Source organism: Chroicocephalus ridibundus, chromosome 6 (genome assembly GCF_963924245.1).
Source record: "Chroicocephalus ridibundus chromosome 6, bChrRid1.1, whole genome shotgun sequence".
Classification (NCBI taxonomy): Eukaryota; Metazoa; Chordata; class Aves; order Charadriiformes; family Laridae; genus Chroicocephalus; species Chroicocephalus ridibundus.
The window spans coordinates 24,823,269-24,844,810 of NC_086289.1; the positions used below are offsets into that span (position 1 = coordinate 24,823,269).

General features: G+C 43.9%; 1 protein-coding gene across 1 annotated transcript; it reads right to left on the bottom strand.

Moving 5' to 3' along the window:
• Positions 1-12,629: 12,629 nt before the first annotated feature.
• On the bottom strand, positions 12,630-20,404 carry COMTD1 (catechol-O-methyltransferase domain containing 1). Its single transcript, XM_063339938.1, has 7 exons — positions 20,197-20,404; positions 18,728-18,861; positions 17,511-17,616; positions 16,555-16,673; positions 16,221-16,275; positions 14,617-14,750; positions 12,630-13,841 (listed from the first exon to the last, which is right to left on the bottom strand). The coding sequence occupies exons 1-7, from the start codon at positions 20,276-20,278 to the stop codon at positions 13,689-13,691; spliced, it is 783 nt and encodes a 260-aa protein (XP_063196008.1). The 5' UTR covers positions 20,279-20,404; the 3' UTR covers positions 12,630-13,688.
• Between the last annotated feature and the right edge of the window lie 1,138 nt (positions 20,405-21,542).

Consider the following 21,542-nt stretch of genomic DNA (forward strand, 5'->3'; position numbering starts at 1 on the left):
AAATGTCTTTTGCTTATGAACAATGTCTTATTTGCATATGTAAACAAGTGTGGCTACAACAATGATGTTTCTCAGTTTTTTGGAAGCTTTTGATAGGGCTGTAGGGGTCTGACTTCTTCACTACCTGCTCAGCTCTAGCTATTTTTCCTGAGGCTACAAAATGTGTAAGTGAAATAAAAGCAGATACCGTGGACTTTCTCTTCCACTCTTCATACAAATTAGTAATAGAAAGCTTGAACCCATTCATTTTACTGTTTTCATGTGCATCACTTCACTAGTCCTTAGCCTTTAAACTTTAAGTAGTTTTATTTGTTATAATGCTGATGGGCAACTGGAGAGATAAAAGGGTTCTGCAGTAGTAAAGACGACAGTGAAAATAAGAGTTTTCCTAAAATATGCTGTCATAAATCACTATTTTGAGCATAAAAAGGAAGTGTCTATCTCTTGACATCTCTCAAGTGAGGCTTATAAAGATGGCTTTCAATCGTGCTTTTCAAGCGTGTTACAGAAGCTGGTGGTGTAATTGGAGTTTTGTGGTAAGGAACGTTGGTAGTTCAAATAACTCCATTTTGTTAGAACATGTAAAAAGCCTTAATCACAACTTTCAGTGATAGCCAGCCTTTCCTCGGGTGTCATTCTGAATAAAATAAAGACAGTTGAGATAACCAATGACCTGAGCATGGCTGTGCATCTTGTTTGTGTGAACTGTAGCACCGCATTCCTGCCTGGTGTGGCTGGAGTAGGGGTTGTCTGTCTGCGTATTACAAGGAGACTTAATCACACTTTCATAAATAAAAATCCTTTCATGTGAGATTATGATGCCCTGGATTTTATAAGTGACTGTGAGTGACTTGAGCATTTATGTTCTTGCTGTGCCATAGAAATTCTTCAGATTATTTCAATTAATGTTGCACTCTTCACGTGGTTCAACTTGGTGTGGTACATTCTTAAATCTGCCTGTTGCATACTGCAGTCCTTCAAAACGAGGAAACTTGTTTGGAGCTGTTTTTGGAACGGGTATGGAAACATTTCACCCCCAAGCACTGGGGCACAGGTGTTTACCTTTCCCTTGGCTATCTCTGGGATAAAGCCAGGTAGTAACAAGAGTGTGCTTGCTGCCCTCTAATGTCCTGTTGTGGTGTTCGGCTCATTACTGCAATAGTCTGTTACCAGGCACAGAGGCACGTTTAAATCTGTGGTGACTGCACTTCAGTAGGAAGTAGAACGGAGCAACCAGGAGACAGCCCATGTGTGGATGATTCAGCCCTGCTTATGTCAAAGGTCCTTGCTTCCTTATGGTTCCTGACAGCAAAGACAGGCAATCAGTGCAAGGTAAGCCACTAATAAATGACAACTACTGGGTTGCACCTGTGGCAGTAGTGTCTTAATGGCAGGTACAAGTGCTTCCTGTGAACTGGCAGAAAGGAAAGCCCCAAAAAATGCTCGTTTGGTTCTTCTGTGACATGAAAGGGCTACATTTGTGGCACGCGGTTTTATCGTGTCTGTCAGCCTCCCTTTGCAGTGGAATATTTTTGTTCCTGATCTGGTCTGGAATTGGAATAAAACCACAGATTATATCAATTATTGTAGTGTGCATTCATTGTATGTTACCGATGGTTCCCTTCTCATGATTGTTCCTGGGCCTGCCTTTTAGTTGCCCGTTGTGTTTGTCTTTCCACATGCTGCTGGGTTAAATGGAAAGCAATAAACAACTAAATTCATTTTTGTGAGCCTAATGTACAGCATCATCCGCTTTAGCTGCGAGTTTGATACTAGTGCTCATGTAAAAAGAGGCAGGCTTTTCTTGCACAGTGATTTCTGAAAGATAAGCAATTAAAACATAAAAATGCCATTAGATAACATGTGGGGTGTTATACACGGTGAGATTTAGTTCATATCTAGACTTATCTACTGGAGTTGGGAAAAGTGCTGACAGACCTTTAACGATGGCGACCAGTCAGACTTTGTTTCAGCTCCAAATATTTGACCTTTACTGCAGCATGTGGTTTGGGTTTTTGTGTGGTTTTGTTTTTTTTTTTAAATGAGAATTTTCTGCTGAAACTGATGCCATGGCAGTAGTTGCAGTACAACCACCGCTGATTCGCAGGGATGCGAGCATCAGAAATCTCCCAAGTTGTGGGTGTTTTCATGGGATGTTCTTTGCCCTGGATCCAGGGGGGAAGATCCTAGTGCTAAAGTAACGACTCTATTTGACGATTTTACACTGTTAGCAACACAGTACCGTTTTTGTTTACGGTGCCTGTGCGCCTATTGGAACACTAAATGGGCGTTACGAACGCCTCGCTAACCCGTCTGGGTGCGCTCCCTGGCGCCGGCTGGGTGCGGCAGCCTGCCTCAGGCTGGAGCCCGGCCTGGCGCGGCGGGGAGCGCGGGGTCCTTGGAGAACGCTATCGATCCGCGGTGGCGCGGTCAGACACGCGCACCTTGGCCAGGCGCGCGCCGCCCCTGCCTCCGCGAAAGGGGCAGCGCTGCCGTGCTGCCCCCAGGGCCGCGCCCCGCGCGCTGCCGGCCGCGTGCCGAGGGCGCCATCTGGCGGCCGCCGCTGCCCCCGCGCCTCCCGCTGTGGGGAAGGACGCGGGTCTGTGAGGCACCTCTCCGGGCCCGCCGGCCGGGAGAAACCGGGTGGAAAATAACAACTGCGGTAAATTTAATCCTGAGCTAAAGGGACAGAATTAGAGGGGGGGAAACCCCCGTTCAGGCTGGCGCTCGGGTGTCCTTCAGCCCCGTGTCTGGGACAAGTGGGCAGCACCTGTCGGCTCCTGAGGGAGTGTTTGGTCCCGCGCTCAACCTGGGACTGCCGGTTCCTGCGTGCACCCCTCTTCTACCCAAACAAAACTAATTAACGAAGCAGGCTATCTTCTTGACTGCTGCTTTGCTCGCAACACTTTTCTAGAAACCTCCAAATGGCTTGAGATCCCTTGATTTCCAAAGGGACTTTCTGTCCACCCTCGGCTCTGAGAAGCACTTGCTGACAGGAGGACAGGGCACACCAGCTGCTGAAAGCCAGAAGGCAAAGGGGAAGGATTCAAAATGCTGCCTGACTTGTGATCTTCCCGTCTGTCCCTGTGGCACAAGATGCCACAGCGTGGCACCACTGACCCTGTGGTGGCCACGTGGCTTGCCGGCAGCATGGCTGTGCTGCTGCAGCCGGGGGACCTTGCACTGCCACAGTGTAGATAGCTCAAAAACTCTTCCCCCATCTTTAAAATTAATTTAAGTCCCAATCAAGCAATTAGATCACAGGGACAGGGAAGAGTGCCTGACAAGCCTACTCAGGCCTGTCCCTTGGGGACACTGAGGTGAAGCGCGTGTATCCTTTTGCTGGCGCTGTGTGGTGGTGGCCTCCCACTAGAAGCGGTTGCAGGGTGGTCAGCACTGCTGTGAGGAGCAACCCCACCACTATCCCTTTCACACAGAGGGGCTGTTAAAAAGCTGATGGGCAGAATATTTCGGTTGAGGGTGGGTTATTTTGTTCATGAACATACAAAACTTGTCTTTCCTGGACCAAACTAGAAGACTAGTGCATCTATGGTGCCGTGCAGTGAACCGTGCAGCCAGCACTGCTCACCTGGTCTTTTTGGGGACCCTCATTGGTTTTTTGAGCCTTGTTTCCCTGCCCAAGCAGAGCATGCAAACACCCCTTTGCCAGGTATGTTGAGTCCCTCAGCTACTGGCGGGTGGGAGAAGGGGGTGCACTGCCAGCTGTGGGCTAGGCCTGGGCCCAGGGCAAATTTACAGTTATAGTGAATTTTTTCCTTGCTACCTTGTTGAGTGGATTGAGTGGGTTACAATTGATCATGAGAGTCACCTGGTATCACTTTTTACTTCTCTAATTGGCAGCATGTGCTTTGGAGAGCAGGGTAGGGTGTATTCCTGCCTTGCCCTATTGTTGGTGGTGCTCCACATGTGTCCTTTAGCCTGGACAAAAGCATGGCCGTAGCAGAGGAGGATGCAGTGGTGTTTGCTGCAGTAGTGTTTGGATGCAGGCTGCTCACTGTCATAACTGGGAGGCTCATGGGTTGGGCTGAGCAGGACCAGCTCTACCGGACATCCCCATGGATGTGGTAAGCAGAGGTGGTGGCCTTCCATGCTGCTAGCTGCAGAGTCTTCACTGGCAGAGACAGCACCAGGTGAGTGTGAATGGGCATTTCTGGTGTTTCAGGAATCAATGTTTTATGAAATGTTTTTAAGTAAACTGCGATTAACTAATACCTCTTCTGGGTACTGTAATTTAGTGTGGCTGTAGGCTTGTATTGCAGCCTCTGTAACAGAAAGCTGATCTCCTCCCATGGTATTTGAGGAAATATTTTATTATTGGTTTACTTTTTTTGAAGTCCCTTGGGAAATCTCATACAACATTCAGTCCTGGTGCAAGACTGGTAGGTTTTCAGGTGAGACCTAATGCTTTTTAGCAAAGGTCCTGTTTGTGTTTAGGGTATATCAGCATGCTGTTGAAATTGTTTACAGCCCACTCATATAGTCCAAAACTCACCTGGCTTAACTTTATCATGCCTATCACAAGGTGAATTCATGAGCGTGCATAGATGTTGGAGTCTTGGTAGGTCTCTCTGCTAAGCCAGCACGACCCAACTAACCCACTTTCTGCTTCAAAACGTCTCCCTCTCGTGGGCTGTGTAAACGGTCTGGGTCAAAGTCCCATTTCCTACCATTTCCTTTTCTTTTGTGGGAAGCTGTAGCAGGGAGGTGTACCATGCAGTCCCACCACAGCCATTTGTAGCAGCCTCTTCCAGAAGCACAGTTCCTCCTAACTCACAGCACACTCCCATCCCAAGAGGAGTGCCAGGGAGTTATGTGGTTGCTCTTGGTTGCCCCTGTGCTTGGTGAAGCACCACTCAGTACTGAGCACAGAGAGCGATGCTCTGCAGGGAGCATGAGCCCACTGTCTTGGAAGGATGTTTTTGTTAGCCTAATCCAGTTTCTTCTTCCTGAAATGAGATTGCTCTCATATTTCTGTTTGGGATTTCTTGAATTAAAAATATGGTGTGTTGCTGTAAGACGTGTGTCTAGTTTGGTGGGGTTGGGGTACACCTGGCCCTTGCGTGCTGGCCACACTGCAGAGTGCGGCTGTGTTGGCATTCATTGCAAGTGGGTATGTTCCTGCCTTGGCTGTGTGAGCTGAGCTGCCTGCACAGCAGCAAATGGGTACCTGAGGGGCAGGGTTTCAGGCATAAAGACCTCAGTCTGCTTAGCAGTAAGGGAGAGAAGGAAAGAGAAGTGGAGAAGTACCCAAAATGTAAACTTTCCACGAAAATAAAGCTTTACTTTTAATGTTTTCCTTCCCCCTTCACAGAATAACTTTCCTGTTGCATGGGAAAAACCATTCTTGCCTTTCCTCTGTTTTTCTTCCCTTATCCTTGGTAGCCTTTGAATCCCTTGGAGGAAAAGTACTGGGAGTTAGTTGAAACGATTTGGTGTGGCTGTAGCTGTTATGGTCCTATTTCTTTTTATGGAGATGAAGTAAGCTAAACCTAATGTGGAAAGAAAAGATAATTAAACATAGAAAAGGCAGTTATAACTACTTCTAGTGAGTTTGGCTCCCTAATTTCCTCCACCTCTTCTGCTGGAGAAATGTGACCATGACACAAGGCTGCTTGGCCCTTCTGAGACCTAGGAAACCTCTACTGGCACAGGCTGCCTAAAGCTAGCTATTTTCCTGCTTATAGGTTCTCAGTTTATTAGCCTGGAGGCAAAAGAAGTAAAATGAGACCTAATAAGGTCAGGAAGGAGCACATAAGAGGTAGAATACAGAAATGCTTGATCATAAAATTAAAGTTATCTTATTATGCCTTTATGCAATACAGATGGTCAAAATTAAGATTGCTTGTACAAATTTAATTAGTCTTTTGCAACCTTCTGGGTGCTTAGCTTTGCAGCCTTAATCATGTGCCTTTAATGTAGTTTGTGGAGGTGACTATATATGCTTTCTAAGGTCAACAGGAAGACCCTAGCTGTAGGTCTGAAGTTTTCATGAAGAGTTTATCATAGTCCATGGCTGGAAGTTTAAATATACACTTGAAGTTAAGCTTGATCTCAAGGGCATCACTCAATATCTGGTATGTGAGTGACTATGTTGAAAATCAAGAAAGGAAAACTTGGTAGCACCTGTCAAAGTGCTGCATGACCATGTACGTAATGAAAGCTGCATGAGAGAGGGGAGCAAGATGGGCTTGGTGGCACCTGGGGTCTTTTCTGTAACATCAGAATGAATTTTGGGGTCCCAGATCTCTGGGTTTTGATCTCTGGTGTCTGTGCTTTTGCCTCTTTCAAGTTTGTCTTCAGTGATGACTTGGATCAGTCTCAGATTGTTAGACCTATTGGTCTGATCCTGTGCAGCAGACCTTGGTGGGGCCTGACAAGCTCAGCTTTGCTACTGTGGCCCAGGCTCTCAGCAGGAGACCTTACTAGCTCCATCTTGCTTGTCCCCCTGGCCCAAGGAGAGGGACCTCTTTGCCTGTTGTTGGGAATAGTTCCCAGGAAATGACTGTGCCTAAGACCCAGAGGTGATGTAGAAGCTGGCTTTACACAACTGTGAAGAAACTGCAGCTTTTTGTACAGAAACTGTTTTGTCGGGAGTTTGACCTAGTGAGTATCGTTTTGTAATTACACTTTGATAGTGAATTAATGCTCCTCTGCACTGGGGAGGTCTTTGAGGCTCACTGGAATATAATCTAGCTCTGCTGTTCAAAGGAAACCAAGGAAGGCCCTGCCATTTCTTTCAGGTTGTATTAATCTCTTTGATATAATACATGATGGCACAGTAGTTGCACAATTAACTGTGGCTTTCTGCTTTGGAACGACCGCGCTAATTACTTTACATTGAAAAGATGGATTAAGTGTCTTGGGAGACCATTTTATAGCAGTTGACATTTAGATGGCTAGGGGACGTTGAAGGTGACACTGTGGAAATGGCACACTAATACCTGGGAGGCCAAGGAGACATCAGTAGCTGGGTGGAAGCTGTGGGTGAAGGCACCTGAGGGACCCTTTCTCACGTCTGTCTGTAGAGCTGGACCCCACTGGAGGTCGAGGCAGATGTGGGTCCCCTTGCATAGAGCAATGCAGGTCTCTGTGCCCCTGCCCTGTCCCCATATAGCTCTCACAGCTCTGCCTGGATTCCATCGCTGTCTGACAAAACTTTACACTTCTGGTTGCAGCTATGATTGCTCTTTCTGCCCTCCAGGTTTTGACCTGTAGCAGGCAACAGCAATGCCGACTTGCAGGAGGCAAATGCAAAAATATATACCTTACAAAGAAATGAAACAAGCATTCAGTGTCATGAAACACAGCCTGCATGTTTCCCTATAGCATTAGCTGTTATAGGGAAAAGGGTAGGACCTGCAGGGTAAACAATAATGCTTTAAAAATTCAGCATTTTGGATCTTTATACGTATTGTCCTAAGTTTTGTGATTTCTCCCTTTTTTAAATCTTTTTTTTCATAGCTAGTACAAGGAAATGCGTGCTTTGTTTACCTTTCAATGTAAATTCCTGATGTTTGCTTCCTAACAAAACATAGGTTAAAAGCCACAAGTTACATCATGGGCAAGTATGATGTAAGTAAGGCTCCTTACCCATAAGCTTAAGTTTTATCTCCAGGTGTTACTGGTTTTGACTTCTATTTAGATTCGCAAACATCCATTTCCTTTCTACAGGTTTCTTTTGCAGCTGTTTTAAAATGTTTTTGTTTATTTTGGGTTTTTTTGGTTGTTTGTTTGTTTTGTTCTCATGCTCTTAGCTGGAGTCCCTTTCTGGGACATAACCCTATGGAGTCCTGTGGCCTTGCCATGGAACACAACATGTAGAGGCTGGGTGTCCTGTGAACCTGTTCTCCCCTGAGAGGGGACTTCTTTTGCTGATGTTTTGGATTTGTGGATTTAATTCAAGTTCTTGGTGTTGTGAACGTACACAGGTTTTATCCTGGGTAATGAACACTGCATTGCAGTACGTGTATGCAGTGGTTAGGCATTGCATTTACTTGTGACAGCAGCAATAATGCGCTCTCATTAACTTATCTTTTGCAAATCTAATTTCACAGTGTCAAAAAGTTACTACTTTCTGCTTACCAACACAACCAAAGTCCTCACCCAAGTGTAACTCAAAAGGTTGCTGTAAAAATGCACAGGGTCTCTTGGTTTTTCAGTAGGTGAACAGGAATAAAATTATGAGCCTTTAAACTAAATAATAATTTTTTCCTTGTAGCTTGAGATCTGTTCAATCAATAATCTTTCTGCTAACTCTGGGGAGAATTTTAGTTGCCTCCATAAAATGTTTTAATTATTTAAAATCATAAAATATAAGTAGGCACAATTTGCTTGGAACTCATTAGGGAAATATATGAATAAGAAGAAAAGATAATGTTTGCTTCTGCATTAATTTAAAGCAGTCTCTAAAATATGAAATCTAATCCTGGAAAGCAGTGACTTATCAGCAATGTTTACTTTTCCTATAATAGGAATAAATATTAAAGCAGCTAGTTATGTGCTTATCCCCACAGTATTGCACTGAGGCAAAAAGGAAGATAAATAACTTGTCTGAAATCCCACATTAATTTCCCTCTTTTACAGGTTTTATGTTTGTTCATTTCCTTTTTCAAAACATTGCTTTTAAAATTATTATTATAAAACAGGTGACTGAGAAACCACGAGTAGCTGCAAATGCATGAGACCAATTTGTGTTTGATTAGAATTATGCAGAGGTAATGCTTTATACTCACGTACAGCTTTTCATCCCAGTGCAAGTCACCAGGCAGAACATGAAGCAGGAGCAGCAGCAGTGAAATGCCACTGCCCTGGGGCACGGCTTGGCAGACCAGAGAGCAGAGCAACTGACATGTGAGGAAACAAAAATCCTTTAAGTTTCTTTGAAGAAACTTCAGTGCTCACTGTAGCAGGAAATGCTCATTTGCAGCTCTTGGGTGTGCAAAGAAGGAAGAAATGTCTTCGTCATTACTTGCTTGGAACTTCTTGTTTTGGATCTCATCAGAAGTCCCTCCACAAAAGACCTGTCTTGCTTCATTTACAGCTTTCCACATTTTCATTGTGGGAAAGCCATGATAGTGCTGCTACTCCTGTGAAAATGAAATAAGCAGTAAAATCAAATGTGCTGCAAACCACCCAGACATGGGTCTACAACTCTTGTGAGTGGGGAGCTCGTAGGTTATCTGAATGCGCTGGTGTACCTCTTGTTTGGAAGAACAGATGGAGCTGCTCAGCGCTGTCATGTTCCTCATGGTAGTGCAAGGGTGGTGGCAGCGGTGGAGGAGGCCTGTGCAGTTTCAGTAGATGGGTTGGATAAAACCGAGTTGTATTCATCTCCACTAGTAGGGAGAACAGTCTTTTAAATCAGCACTGACCTCTTAGCTTCTTTACGCCTATTGTGGCCATTTAGGATGGATTTCTTCAAGTGATAAAGAGAACACAAGCAGGGATGCAGCTAACTGTGCGATATCAAAACGATATAAAAAAGAAGCCAGCTGCAAGTTATGGCACTTGCTGCTGTTGCCACCTGAATATCATCAAGATTGCAGTGGCTGAGACATAGTGTGTGCCGCAGGTCTGAGCTGCAAGGTTTCTGGGGAATGTGGGGAGCTGTTCGTGCTTCAAAAGAGGGGATGAGGTTTATATTCATGTTCCTTTCCCTGTATCCAAGGGCTTTATCACAAAAAGCTTGCTAATGTCTCCCATCAGCAGCAATTCACAGATAGTGCTGTCCATGTGTAATGTGGCTAAATTCGAACAAACTAAAAGCACTTCATGAGTTTGTTAAAAGAAGGTGGGACAGCAATGCCAGAGGTTTGAACAAATGCCTCTAAGTTATGCTACACCCAGCAGCCCGGTTTTTCTTTAGGCCTGCGGCGACATGAGAGACAGATGATGCTCCCCGCTTTGTCCCCTGCACGTCCCAGCGGGATCAGAAGCTGCAGCATTGAAAATGCAGAAGTGAGTCTTGAGCATTCAGGAACCTCTGTGTTTGTCCTTGGACAATGAGTTGGTTTTTTTGGGGCAGTCCTCTTCCTAGATTTCTAAGCACTCAGTCTGAGTCCTAGGAGTTTTCCATGTTGTACATGACTTCAAGCTCTTGCTATCTTTTTTATGGGTGTATCAGAGAGGGCCAGCACAAAGGGGGAGCATGGCAGCACTGCTGAGCGAGTGTCATCTGCTCATTTAATTAGCTAGTAGACATGCAAAGTCTGCTCTGTAACAGTCTTCTGTTCCTTTCCCCATCATGCATCCAAATGTCACACCACACTGTTTCGAATGTCACATATTCGGAGCAGGGGCTGTGATACCAAGCCAGCAGCTAGGATTACATGCTTTCATTCTCATGGTGGCTTCTGGGAGTTACTGCACTAGGGGGATTTTTTTTTTTTTTTTTTTTTAATGCACTATCCTTCAGCCGCATTTGCTTTTGAGCAAGTCCCAGCTGTACATTTGTCAGCTGTGTTCACCTCTCTGGGGTCAACCCTTGCAACTATTAGAGATGCCAGTGTTGCAACAGCTGGGTGGTACAGTTTGTGTAACAGCTGTGCCCTCAGGTCACCTCCTCTTTACAGGTGGAAAGTCCTGAGCCTCTACAGTGTGAGCAGTAGATCAGGCAGATGTGTTACCTGGGAGGGGTGAGCAGACCCATAAGCTCCCATACAAGATCTCACCATTAGAGAGAGACAAAGACTTGCGCTGCATTATCATGTGGTTTGCTCTCGCCATTTAATGAAAGCCTAAGTTCCCATTGTCCCCACAAATTCCCCAAAGTTGATTCACCACTTGAATTAAACCATAATTATATATTATCAGCAGTCACTTTATAGTAAGGTTGAAGGATTAAATGCAGTTAGTGATGATGAATTCCAGACGCGCAGGACAGAAGCCTGAAGAGAAGGCCAGCTTCTGAGTAACTACAAGATAGAGTGTAATTTATTCTAAATATTTGATTCAATTAAGCTTCCTTCTGCTCTTTGTTTCAGCTTACAGATGGCTCATCAATCTATAGTTTAGGGACACATTGCTATTCTTTCTAATGGTAATTACGTGATCAGGATGGAGACAGGTTTGATTAAATGCTCACACTATACTCTGCATATTTAAAATGGAGCAGTGTCCAAAGCAGAGGCAAAATGCTACCCCGCTGCATGCAGCTTCAGCCTCAGGCACTTGATAGGTCTTCCTCTAGCATAGATGATGTGGACTTTGCCAGTTCCGACCATTCAAGGAACAGGAGTTTTTGAATTCGTGAACTATGATTGTTTCTATCTGGTTTGAATGTCGCTGAACTGTTATTTGACAGTTTCTTGCAAAAATATGGTGCTTTCCCTTTTTTTGGCTTGGCTTTACTGAGAGGATTCTTGGAAATTAGTAGCAAAACAGTTACAGAGTCTGCGATCAATCTTCCAGTGACTAATGCGTGTTTGGGAAAGGCCATCATGGTACTTTTAGGCCAGGGTACTTATTCTTAACACCTTGTAGCTTGCTTGTGATTGTCAGCCTGCAACCTCTGAAAGCAGGAATATTTGCCCCAGCTGTCAAAGTGTCCCATTTTGTGTTTGTAACTCTTACAATTTTTTGTTATCTACTTAAAAAGTAAAATTGTAATGTAGAATGTGGCCAGAAGCTTTGCATGCAAACGTATAATGATCTTGCATATTCCTTTAGCCACTCCATCTGAGGACTATTATAGTCATTAAGACTTAGGTAAGGTGTTATTTCTTTTATGCAGATAAGAAAATTGAGGCACACAGAGGTTTGAAGCTCTGAGGGTAGAACTGTACCCAGAAAAAGAAATTGGGCAAGCTTTATGCCCTATTTAAAATCTCATTTAAGGGCCATACGCACCTTGTCCTGGCCTTCTCCCAGGCATGGATTTTACTTTACAGCAGCCAGTCCTCATTTCAGCAAAGTACTTAAGCACATCCTGACATGCTCTGCTGAATCAGGGTTTTAAGTGGAAGTGACAGAAATAGAATTGAGATCTCCTCATTCCTAGCCCCACTCTGAAACCATCAGGCAATGTTTCCTTTCTTCTTTACTCCCCATTTCCACAAGTGTCTGAGACAGGTAAAGACCCGTGCCCTGAACATCTGCCCCATATCAGAACCCAAGCCACCCAGTTGAAATTTCAAACGTACAGGCCAAGTGGCCAGTTCTAACAAATTTGAGACTTGAAATCTTTTGCCCCCAGAGCCTTCAGTCATTCAAGTGCATTATTTAAGCAAATGAAGAAAGATTCTCTTAGCTCTGATACAGTTTCCCTACAGGAAGCCAATGAATCTAAGTGACTTTTTTCCTCAATATGCATATGATATCCTTCCAGCGTATCAGTCCCCCAAAACAGTGGAGCTTTTGTCTGTAAAATGCTATTTTTGGTTTCTTGTTTAATTAGGTTTTCTCTGTAATAAGAATTTCAGGCTGAAATAGAAAGCCCTAAAAATTAGTTATTACTATTTGTACTTCACCACGGAAGGAAGCCATTAGTTGGACTCTTATTTTCTAGCTGGAACAGAATATGCCTCCCACACCCTTAAGTCTCTTTCATTGATCCCAGGTAAGGTGAGCTTTTTCAACTACTGTTTCTTTATCAAAAATTTTACAGAATGCGTCAGGGTGAAACAAGCATAATGGATGATAACAGAAAGTTAATTTAACTGTTAAGAATAGTTAAGAATACTGTAGGAAAATACTTTACTAGGGCATGGAAAAAGCATAATTTTGTTACATGTTGCCTAGGGAAGGGAATCTCTGCTTGCAGTAATTATTTGAATAGCCAGTTAACAGCTGTATTGCATCCTCATACAATCATCGTTTTCCTTCTGTAGACTTGCCACCAATGCTCTGTGCTTACAACTTTCTAGGAAACAAGCACATAGCATATTGCTTCTTTGGTGGGCAAAAGGGAGGGAGAGAGGAAGGAGGAAGAACTGTTCTGGTTTTCTTCTTGCCCTTTTGCTCTTCCTCATTCTGACTTAAAAAAAAAATCTACCTGTACTGTCACTAAGGTTAAAGAAACGCACTCCTCACACACAAAGGTTTTAGGGAGTGCTCTGTATTAGAAATCCTGTTTGTCCTTTGACACTCTTTTAAAGACAGACCCCCACCCCGACTATGTATATTTGAGGCTTCTTATGTAGTACCTTTCAAGGATTACCAGTGACTTTCAATATCATTAATTTGAGAAGGGTAGCGATCTCCTTGATGCCATATACGTTTCATTAAAAATCCATTTTTCTATTATGGCTTTTAACATTAGTAAACTCCACTTCTTTTCCTTTTGATGGTATGGTAGGACTGATTATTCTGTTACTCAGTAACCTCTTCTATGACAGAAAATGACTTTGTTGTATCGACTCACTTGGAACTCAATCGTTCTACAGAGGGACACTTTTTTCAACCACTGTCTTACAAGGACAACTTCACGTAAGTTTATTTGCTTTATTACAATTAAAATAAGTAGTAAAAACAATAGTAGATCTCAAAATAAGTCTCTTTTCTCAACTGAGCTGCCCTTAGGATCCTGCTGCTCCTAAAGTCTACTTTCCCAGGCTATGCTATCCAGTGGACATATAGGTTAAATACCCATTTTTTTATACTGCTCCGCCTGCATTTTTCCTGATGATTTGATGCTGCTTGTTGTTTCCCATCTGTTGGGCTTCCTCCAGTTACAACTTGAACGCTAGTGTGACTCCATCCCCCATTGGGAGCATGCTGATATTGACTCGTGTGTCTCTGAGAAGCTTCTCATTGAGATGGTGGATGCTCTGTGTTGCCAAGTCATCCTTTCTTGGTTTTAGCACCCTTCCACTCCAAAGGACCTATTGAAAAAAGAAATGTCATGCACCTCTTTGTTCCAATATGTTCCTTGGACCACAAAGAAAGCTTTGGAAAAGGTCCTGCATATTTTCTAGAAATTTATATTATTTATTGTATTTCAGATTTCTAGTGGTCTCTGACATGGAGCTGTCATAAGCAAAGTGGGGTTAGGTGTCGACAGAATTGTCCAATTGTACTTCTACTGCAAATTAGAAGCCAAAATAAAAAAACATGTGATTAAACATCGGTATTTTTAAAAGCCCCTATTTAGCTACCACCATAGCCCTGAAGGTTCCTGAAGTTTAACATCATTCTTTGTTAAAAAAGTAAAAAAGTTATCAATTGATAACTTATTAGTAGTTATTGATTACAAGTGCTACCTTTGATCTTGACTAAGTACTGTGCATAGTAGAAAATGCACTACAAGACAAATCAGAATAATACAGAGGATTCTTTGTACTGAATTACAAAAAAATTTGTTAACTTTCTGTTACCACAGGCTGTTTATGTACCAACATAAATTTAACACATTACTCCTTACTTCTATAGGGTTTTACTCTTTGCTTATATTAGTGTTCCATATAGCTTACTTTAGGAATTTATGTTGAATTCTAAAAGGCTCCTTTGTATAATACGGAACAAACACATTGCAATTGGCAACTGAGTTGCATGTCAGAAATCACATTACTAGAATCTAACGGTGACTTTTTTTTTTCCTTTCCCAGAGGCAAAAGCAGTAACTCCCTGTGCTACTGACACTACAACTGCAGTACTTACATTATCTATAGCTATTATTCCCCCTTTCTTTATGAGGCGCAAACATTTTTCATAGTACTCATTGCAGCTTTCTTTATCCGCATCAATGAAAGCAAAGTCAAAGGTTTCCGCTTCTCCACTGGCCAACAGTTCATCTAGATGAGCAACAAAGTGAGTCATTACACCCTGGTTAATGCTGTGTAGGAGGAACTCGTACATTTTTGTTAGAGTTCTCATTAAATAATATTTTTGGTGCCTTGACCAAGCAGCCTATTCCTCTACAGCTAATTACTAGAAAAGCTTATCCCACAGAAACCAATCTAGACATGATGTATGCCATAAACCACTCAGTTACTGAGTTCTGCCTACTTGGAAGTTCATGGAGTGGTTCTAAACCTGCAGGATACAGCTGGGACTGCTGAAAGGTACAGTAAAAACAAGTCCAGCAGTTTGAAACTGGACACACTCTACACCTTCAGCTATTTTTTGAGCTGACTGAGGAGAACTGTTTTCTTAAGTGGATTAGCATTTTTCTCACATTTATGAACAAATCTTAAATGCTAATCTCTTGTAGATGATCAAGTGCCACAATACAGGTCATGAACAAACCCCATCACAGATCTTTATCACAGCAAAAAAAAAATGCTGTAAGTATTCCCTCTCTGGGCCAAGGCAAGTGGAATTCAGTTTTAAGTTCTCCTAAATGGACTTCTTGACCAAGAACTCCAAATTGCCAGTTGTGCAGGGGCTGACTGCTGCCTTCCTAAGGTTCTTGTCCACCCCTCTCACTTGCCCTTATCCTCTGTCAACAGAGGATCTTTTTGGCTGAAGCACTGCAAAGATAAAGCTGTCCATCAGACTTCAAGGACAGTGCATCCTAGCAGACTACTAATATTTGCCTGTTTAGAAAGTGTTGATAAATTTGGAAGTAACACAAGGTGAGGGATGGTTCTGTGGATCCATCAAATACCTTTGCTGGAAATCTCCTTATGCCGCCTCTATTCCTAGCAGACTTCTTGCATTTTCAGAATATTTATTAATGTTCCCTCCGCCCCACATCTTTGCTTTTCTTGAGTGAGAAAAGTCATTGCCTTTCTCATGGTCTTGCATACTCTTCACACTTCCTAAATTTGAACTCCTCTGGACACAATTCAACTGTTATACCCTAAGTTTTATATTGGCTTCTGTATTTTTTTTTTTTTTTGCACCTCAGCCCTTTCAGAAAACTCTTCCTGTATATAACAAAGAAATACTTGCTTAGAATGGACAATGGATAAGAGAAATTGGGCTTTGTCTAATTAATCTCTTTTAATCAGCTTTCCCAGAAGCAGCTGACAATAGTACTTCATAGATTAAACAAGGCGATGAACAGGACAGGTGAGTGACCAGTACAGCCCACCACACAGGACAAGCATTTTTTTCCTCTCTGCTAGCATGTAGGAAAACTGTGAACTTACGAAGTTGTGAAGTTTTCTGATGATATATTTTTTTTTAAATAAGAGAAGTTGTCTCACTGTTACCAAAGGGATCACATCTACAAGCATATTTGGTCTTAGATTTTGTCAGCATTATATCCATCTTCTATTTCTAGGGAAGGGAAATAAAAAGTACTCTAGGTTACTTACCAAGTGTTTGAATTGCTGGCTTAATCCGCAGGTCAATTTTATGCTCTACACCTGCCTAGAATGAAAAAAAAACCCAAAGAGTTGATGAAAGTGATCAAGAAATAACCTATTAGTAGGTTGTACTCAGGGACTGACTGGTGTTCAGATATTTTTCCTATTATTTCTAGGTTCCAGATGGCACTTGTCTTTCCAAATCGAATGGTCTCAGCCTCACACAGAATGCTTCTGTGTGAATGTGTGAGTCTAAGATACCAAAATCCCCTGACATGCAAATGCAGCTGTCCCAAACATTTAACAGAAGAGATGCTGCTTACCTCTTTCCACAGTGGCTTACCTCTTTCCACAGTGGCTTTCCAATTTTGACATAGTCCTCATTTATATCACAGGCAATAACTCTGCCATTATCTGGCAGTACAAGGGCCATATTCAAGGTATTATAACCTGTGAAAACACCTGGGAAAATCATAAGAGTCATCAACACTTACCATATTGTGGGGAAAAAAAAATAATTAAAAAAATAGTAAACTACAGGGCTTTCTTCAGGAATAAAAATCCCAGAGGAGTCAAGGATGGTAATTTTTTAATGGACGCAAAAGGTTTTCCCCTGCATTTTAATGGTGGGTTGGGAGGAATTTTTACTTTTTGTTTTTGTTTAAAATCAATCTTTTAGCAAAGTTTAATGTTGTCTTTTTCCAGAATTCTCCTGGATACACAGGGCAGAATCTGGTCCTGCATCTCTGAGGAGCACCCTTATTTAAAAGTGTAGTTAAATCCTGAGCCAAAGGGACTGGACCCGCAGCAGAATACCAGGGCATCGTAACAGCCAGGGCAAGAATGAAGATGGTGGGAACCCATACCTGGCTGCTCAGTATCAGTCTGGCTTTGGGACATCCTGCTAACGTAGGTGCATCAAGGAAAGTGGATTGGATGCAGGGTCTGTGCAGCAAAACATTTCCTTCTGGTGAGAAACTGATATAGGAAGGAAAGAATACACCCTGTTCTGCAACTGCTGGAGACCCAAGTGATCTGTTGATCGTATTTTTTCAGATTGACTCAGAGTTGACGAGACATTGATGCTGATGCCAGAATTACTGAATGCACAAATAGACAAAGTGGAAAGTAAGTGCAAATCAGACACTACTTCTAACACTGTAGTTTCCCCACCTGTCTGCCGAGACAGGTATGCAGTGCCTTACTTTGTTTAGATATCTTATGTAAACATGGCTGTATTTGAAGAAGCACAGTCAGGAGCTTTATTCCTCTACAGAGCGGACAAAGTGACACTCTTACCTATTTCAATAACTTTCTTGGCTTTAATGAGTTTGACTAAATTTGCCATAAGCTGAGCCTGGTCACAGGATACCATCATTTTACCCCAGGGATGATCAGCAGTGAGCTAGAAAGGGTTAAAAAAAATAACACATCACAAAAAAAAAATTAATAAAATTCAAAGCTTCCAAAATAATATCCTGAGGGGAAAAAAAAACAGAGAACCCCCAGGAAAAACAGACAGCCTGACCTTTCTCATTTTAGATGGCTTTGTGCTTCATGTATGAGCCAGAAGTTGGTTTGAATTTAACAGTAACTAAGGAGGGTGGCGGGTGTGTCATAAGCAGTGACTAATTGTTCAAAGCAGTAATATGCCCCACAGTTACCATGGCTGTGTCAAATTCAGCAACAGTTATAACTGATGAAGTATCAGAGAGGAACTATGCCTGTGAAAGACCTTTATTTCTGTGAATTTACATAAACAGATGCACTTTTTTTTTTTTATTATCACCTTTGTACTTATGCCCTTATTCCTCCAAGACACGTAGGATGGTTTGATGAACTGCTAGGTTAAAGTCTGTTGCCAAAGGTCAGACCACGTGGTTCTGGCCACAGAGTGCAGAGCTGGAGGAGCTGTGCCCATGCCAGGGTGGGAGGGTCCCTGGCATTGAGGAGGGGGCAGCAGGAGAAGCTGGGCTGTGCCGTGGCAGTTGAACGGAAAGGACGGTCCTTCCATTTATTTTCTTCCTCTAGGGCTCATTCCAGCCAACCAGCTCCAATACTTAACATTTAATTGCTTTTATATAGGAGTAGTTTTTCTCACTTAAAATGACTCAATCCTGAGTTAAGAGGTCTGTTCTGAGCTCTGGCACTGGAGCCTGCTGGAGGGCATCACCTCTCCGAGCTACAGTTTCTTTATATGCCAACTGAAATGAACAGAAGTCATCTGTTCAGATCAAAATCAAGTGCAGCCCAAACACATGGGCTTGGGAGCCATGGATAAAAAGACATGTCTAAAACATGTGCCAATACTATTAAATACTCATTTGGTAGCCCTAAACATTGAAGAGTCTGGATATTACTAGTTCAAAACAAATTCTAATGTCTATGCAAATAAGATGGAGGAAGGAATATCACAAATAGTCCAGCAGTTCAGGACAAGGTGTGGGCGATACTGTTCCTAGTAGAACATTAACAGCACTCCCCAGAAAACCTGCACTGGGGGATAAAATACTGACCAGTCGCAGCTTCTTTAGAATTGGATGTTCCCGCAAGGAGTGATCCAGTATGTATTGCCAGAGAGGACCGCTTTTCCCAATAATACTCTTGGATGATTTGGGTGTCCCAAAAACTAAAGAAGGGTATCTTTTACCTACAAAAAAATAAGAAGTAATAAGATCATCTTTATTTTTCAGTTATTGCCTGCTTAAATAAAGCAAGCACTTAAGTATCACTAAAGGTTAAAGAGTTCTTTGCTCTGAAAAATCCAGTGAAAAAGGAAAATGCAATGTAGCTGGACAGCTTAGTGGACTATTTTTTCCCCTACTTTTTAACCTCTAAGATGTTCACACCAAGTCTGCAAAGGCTGAAAGGGAAAGGCTTGCCTACTGTGTTGTTCAGTGGCCTATGTGAAGGTTACAAGCTGCCACAGTTTTACAGAGCAAGTAACCCCATCAAAACTCAAACGGCAAGCGTAAGGAGAGAAGCATGAATGAGGCTCACTCTTTTCGTCATTTGGGGACCTTGTTTTGCAGATGGATAGAGGCTGCTGGTCTTTAGAACCCTCAGCCAATGCATCTTCTCAAGCCTTGTGTTCTCCTAAGAACAGTGTCCTGCTCTCTAGCCACGGTACATCTGGCAATGCTCAATGGCTTGTTTAGCATGAAACCAGTGTGCAAAAAAAATAGGTGCTGAAAGCTGAAGTTTAAAGACTATTGCTTGTCAAATACAGAACTGATCTCAGCTTTGATGCCCTGTGCTTCTTTTACCAAATCGGGCAAATATTTTAAAGAAATAAAAAAAAAATAATTCAGTTCCACATCTCCTGATAGTTGTTTGCTATTAAAGAACACTTTTATTTGAGGTTTTTATTTTATTTTCTGTTAATGGCTCTGTTTTACAGACAATCGCACTGAGGCGTAGAGTATTTCAGCAACTTGCCTGAAGTCAAAGGGTAAGTAAGCCAGCAGCTGCGTTACAAACCCACCTTCCCCTGCCTCATCGTGGGCTCGTAGGTCCTCTGACCCCGGGGAATAGCAGAGAAACTGTCACCAGAAAAGAAAACTGTGACCAGGACGCCAACCACCGCGTTTTCTGGCTGGCCAAAGAAATGCAGGCAGGGGCAGGGCTAACAGGGTGCCCAGGGCTGGGAGGGTGCCCTCGCCTTTGCTGGGACCTTGGCCCCGGCTACACGCTGCAGTAGCTGGATTACAGGGAGCGGCTTGGCCTCTAATAGCATCAGTGTATTTACCGCCGCAGCTCAGCGAAATCCCGGCCGGCGGGGCAGCCCCGCTCAGGGGAGCGGCGAGGGGGCTGCTCCCCCAACGCCCGCCCGGCCCCGCCAGCAACCAGGGGCTCCCGTCTGCCCTCAGAAGGGGGAGGGTCCTCTCCGGGCGCCGCTGTCCCCGTCCCAGCCCCTGGGGGGACAAGGGGAGGGTGCAGCGCCCAGCCCCCGTGAGCGTGTGCGTGGGGGGCGGGCGCCGCTTACCTGCGAGCATCCCCGTGGCAAAGGCGACCCCCAGCATCGCCGTCCCGACGGCCACTTCTTTGGGCACGCTGAAAAGGGGCATTTCGGAGCCGGGAGGGGCGCGGTGCGGCGCGGCGGCTGACAGCGGCGCGGCCCGGGCTGGTCACACGCGGGCGCGGGGCGGGACGGCGAGGCGGAGACGCCGGCATGTGGTGGCGGCGCGGTGAGCCTCGGGACGGCCCCGGGCCGCTCCTCCTCCCGGAGGGGCGGAGCGGTGCGCGGGTGTCGGCGGCTGCCAGCACCGCGTGTCGTCTTGGAGCTGGCGCTGTGGTTGATTTTGGTGGCTTTGGGCTTGGCGGGCGGAGGAGATGCGCGCCTTCCTCTCGAGGGATACACTCTGTCACTTTTCACTGTAAAGTGACAAAAGCAGCACTTGGGGTTCGTGCTGCCACCTCCTCAGAGGCCGGTTCTGGTAGGCCTTCGGTTATAGTCTTTGTTTTAAAACACACGCGGATGTTGTGTGAACTGGTAACGAGCTCTGACTGTGGAGCTCTTAAGAGCCTTCATGAGAGACTTGGGCCTCCAATTAGCCCTAGAAATAAGCTTTCTCCTTCCCTAGCATCTTGTGTTTTGCAGCTGAGATACGAGCATGTTTCTTATCAAAAAGCACATGAGATTGTGGGACTTCAGTCCTATGCCCAAAAGAACTGTAAGTCTCCAGGTGAAAAGGATCAAGGAAGATCCTCCATGAGAGGGGGAATGGGGCCTGCTTTTCTCTGCTGCTGTTTCAGCCCCCTTCTGTAGTACCTTCTAGGCAAGGTGCAGCAATGCCCTTGCTGCTGTTTGGCAACCTGGTTGTTTAGGGATCTCTTCTGTGGCCTGGCTTGTCACTGGGGGAATTGAGCTATAAACCAACAGTGACTGTGCCATCTCTTCTTAGAAATCAGGCTAAAAAACTTTTTCCATGCTTTTGTTTCATTACGTAGATATATGCTGAAAGGACCCTGCATTGCTTTTTGGAGATGGGCTGGTGGCTTGGTTTTCATTCTGTGAAGTGTTGGTAATATCTGGATTTTGCAAAAGCCAAGCAATATGTGAAGATCTATTATTTTGTTGCTCCACAGATGATGAAATTAGCAACACTGCATACAGACCAGGAATAAGCAGGCATGAAGTGGGTGGAAACTTGGCCTCAACAGCTGTAGAATGAAAGCAGGTAAAAATTCCCTTTTGGCACATAGTTAATCTCTAGAAAGCCAGATGAATCGTGTGCCTGTAGGTTAGGATGGTAACTTTTCAACCGTGTTCCTATGCTAGCAAAACTGTCTAGTGTCAATGCAGTTAGGAGAAAAAGATTCTTTTGTAAG

Bases quoted from the DNA above. Each gene is read 5' to 3' on its own strand.
- COMTD1 (XM_063339938.1), bottom strand. From the start codon at position 20,278: ATGCCCCTTTTCAGCGTGCCCAAAGAAGTGGCCGTCGGGACGGCGATG. The intron at 16,674-17,510 runs GTAAGAGTGTCA...TGATTTTCCCAG, and splicing joins CAAGAAAGTTATTGAAATAG to GTGTTTTCACAGGTTATAAT. The intron at 16,276-16,554 runs GTAAGCCACTGT...TTTTCATTCTAG, and splicing joins GAAAGCCACTGTGGAAAGAG to GCAGGTGTAGAGCATAAAAT.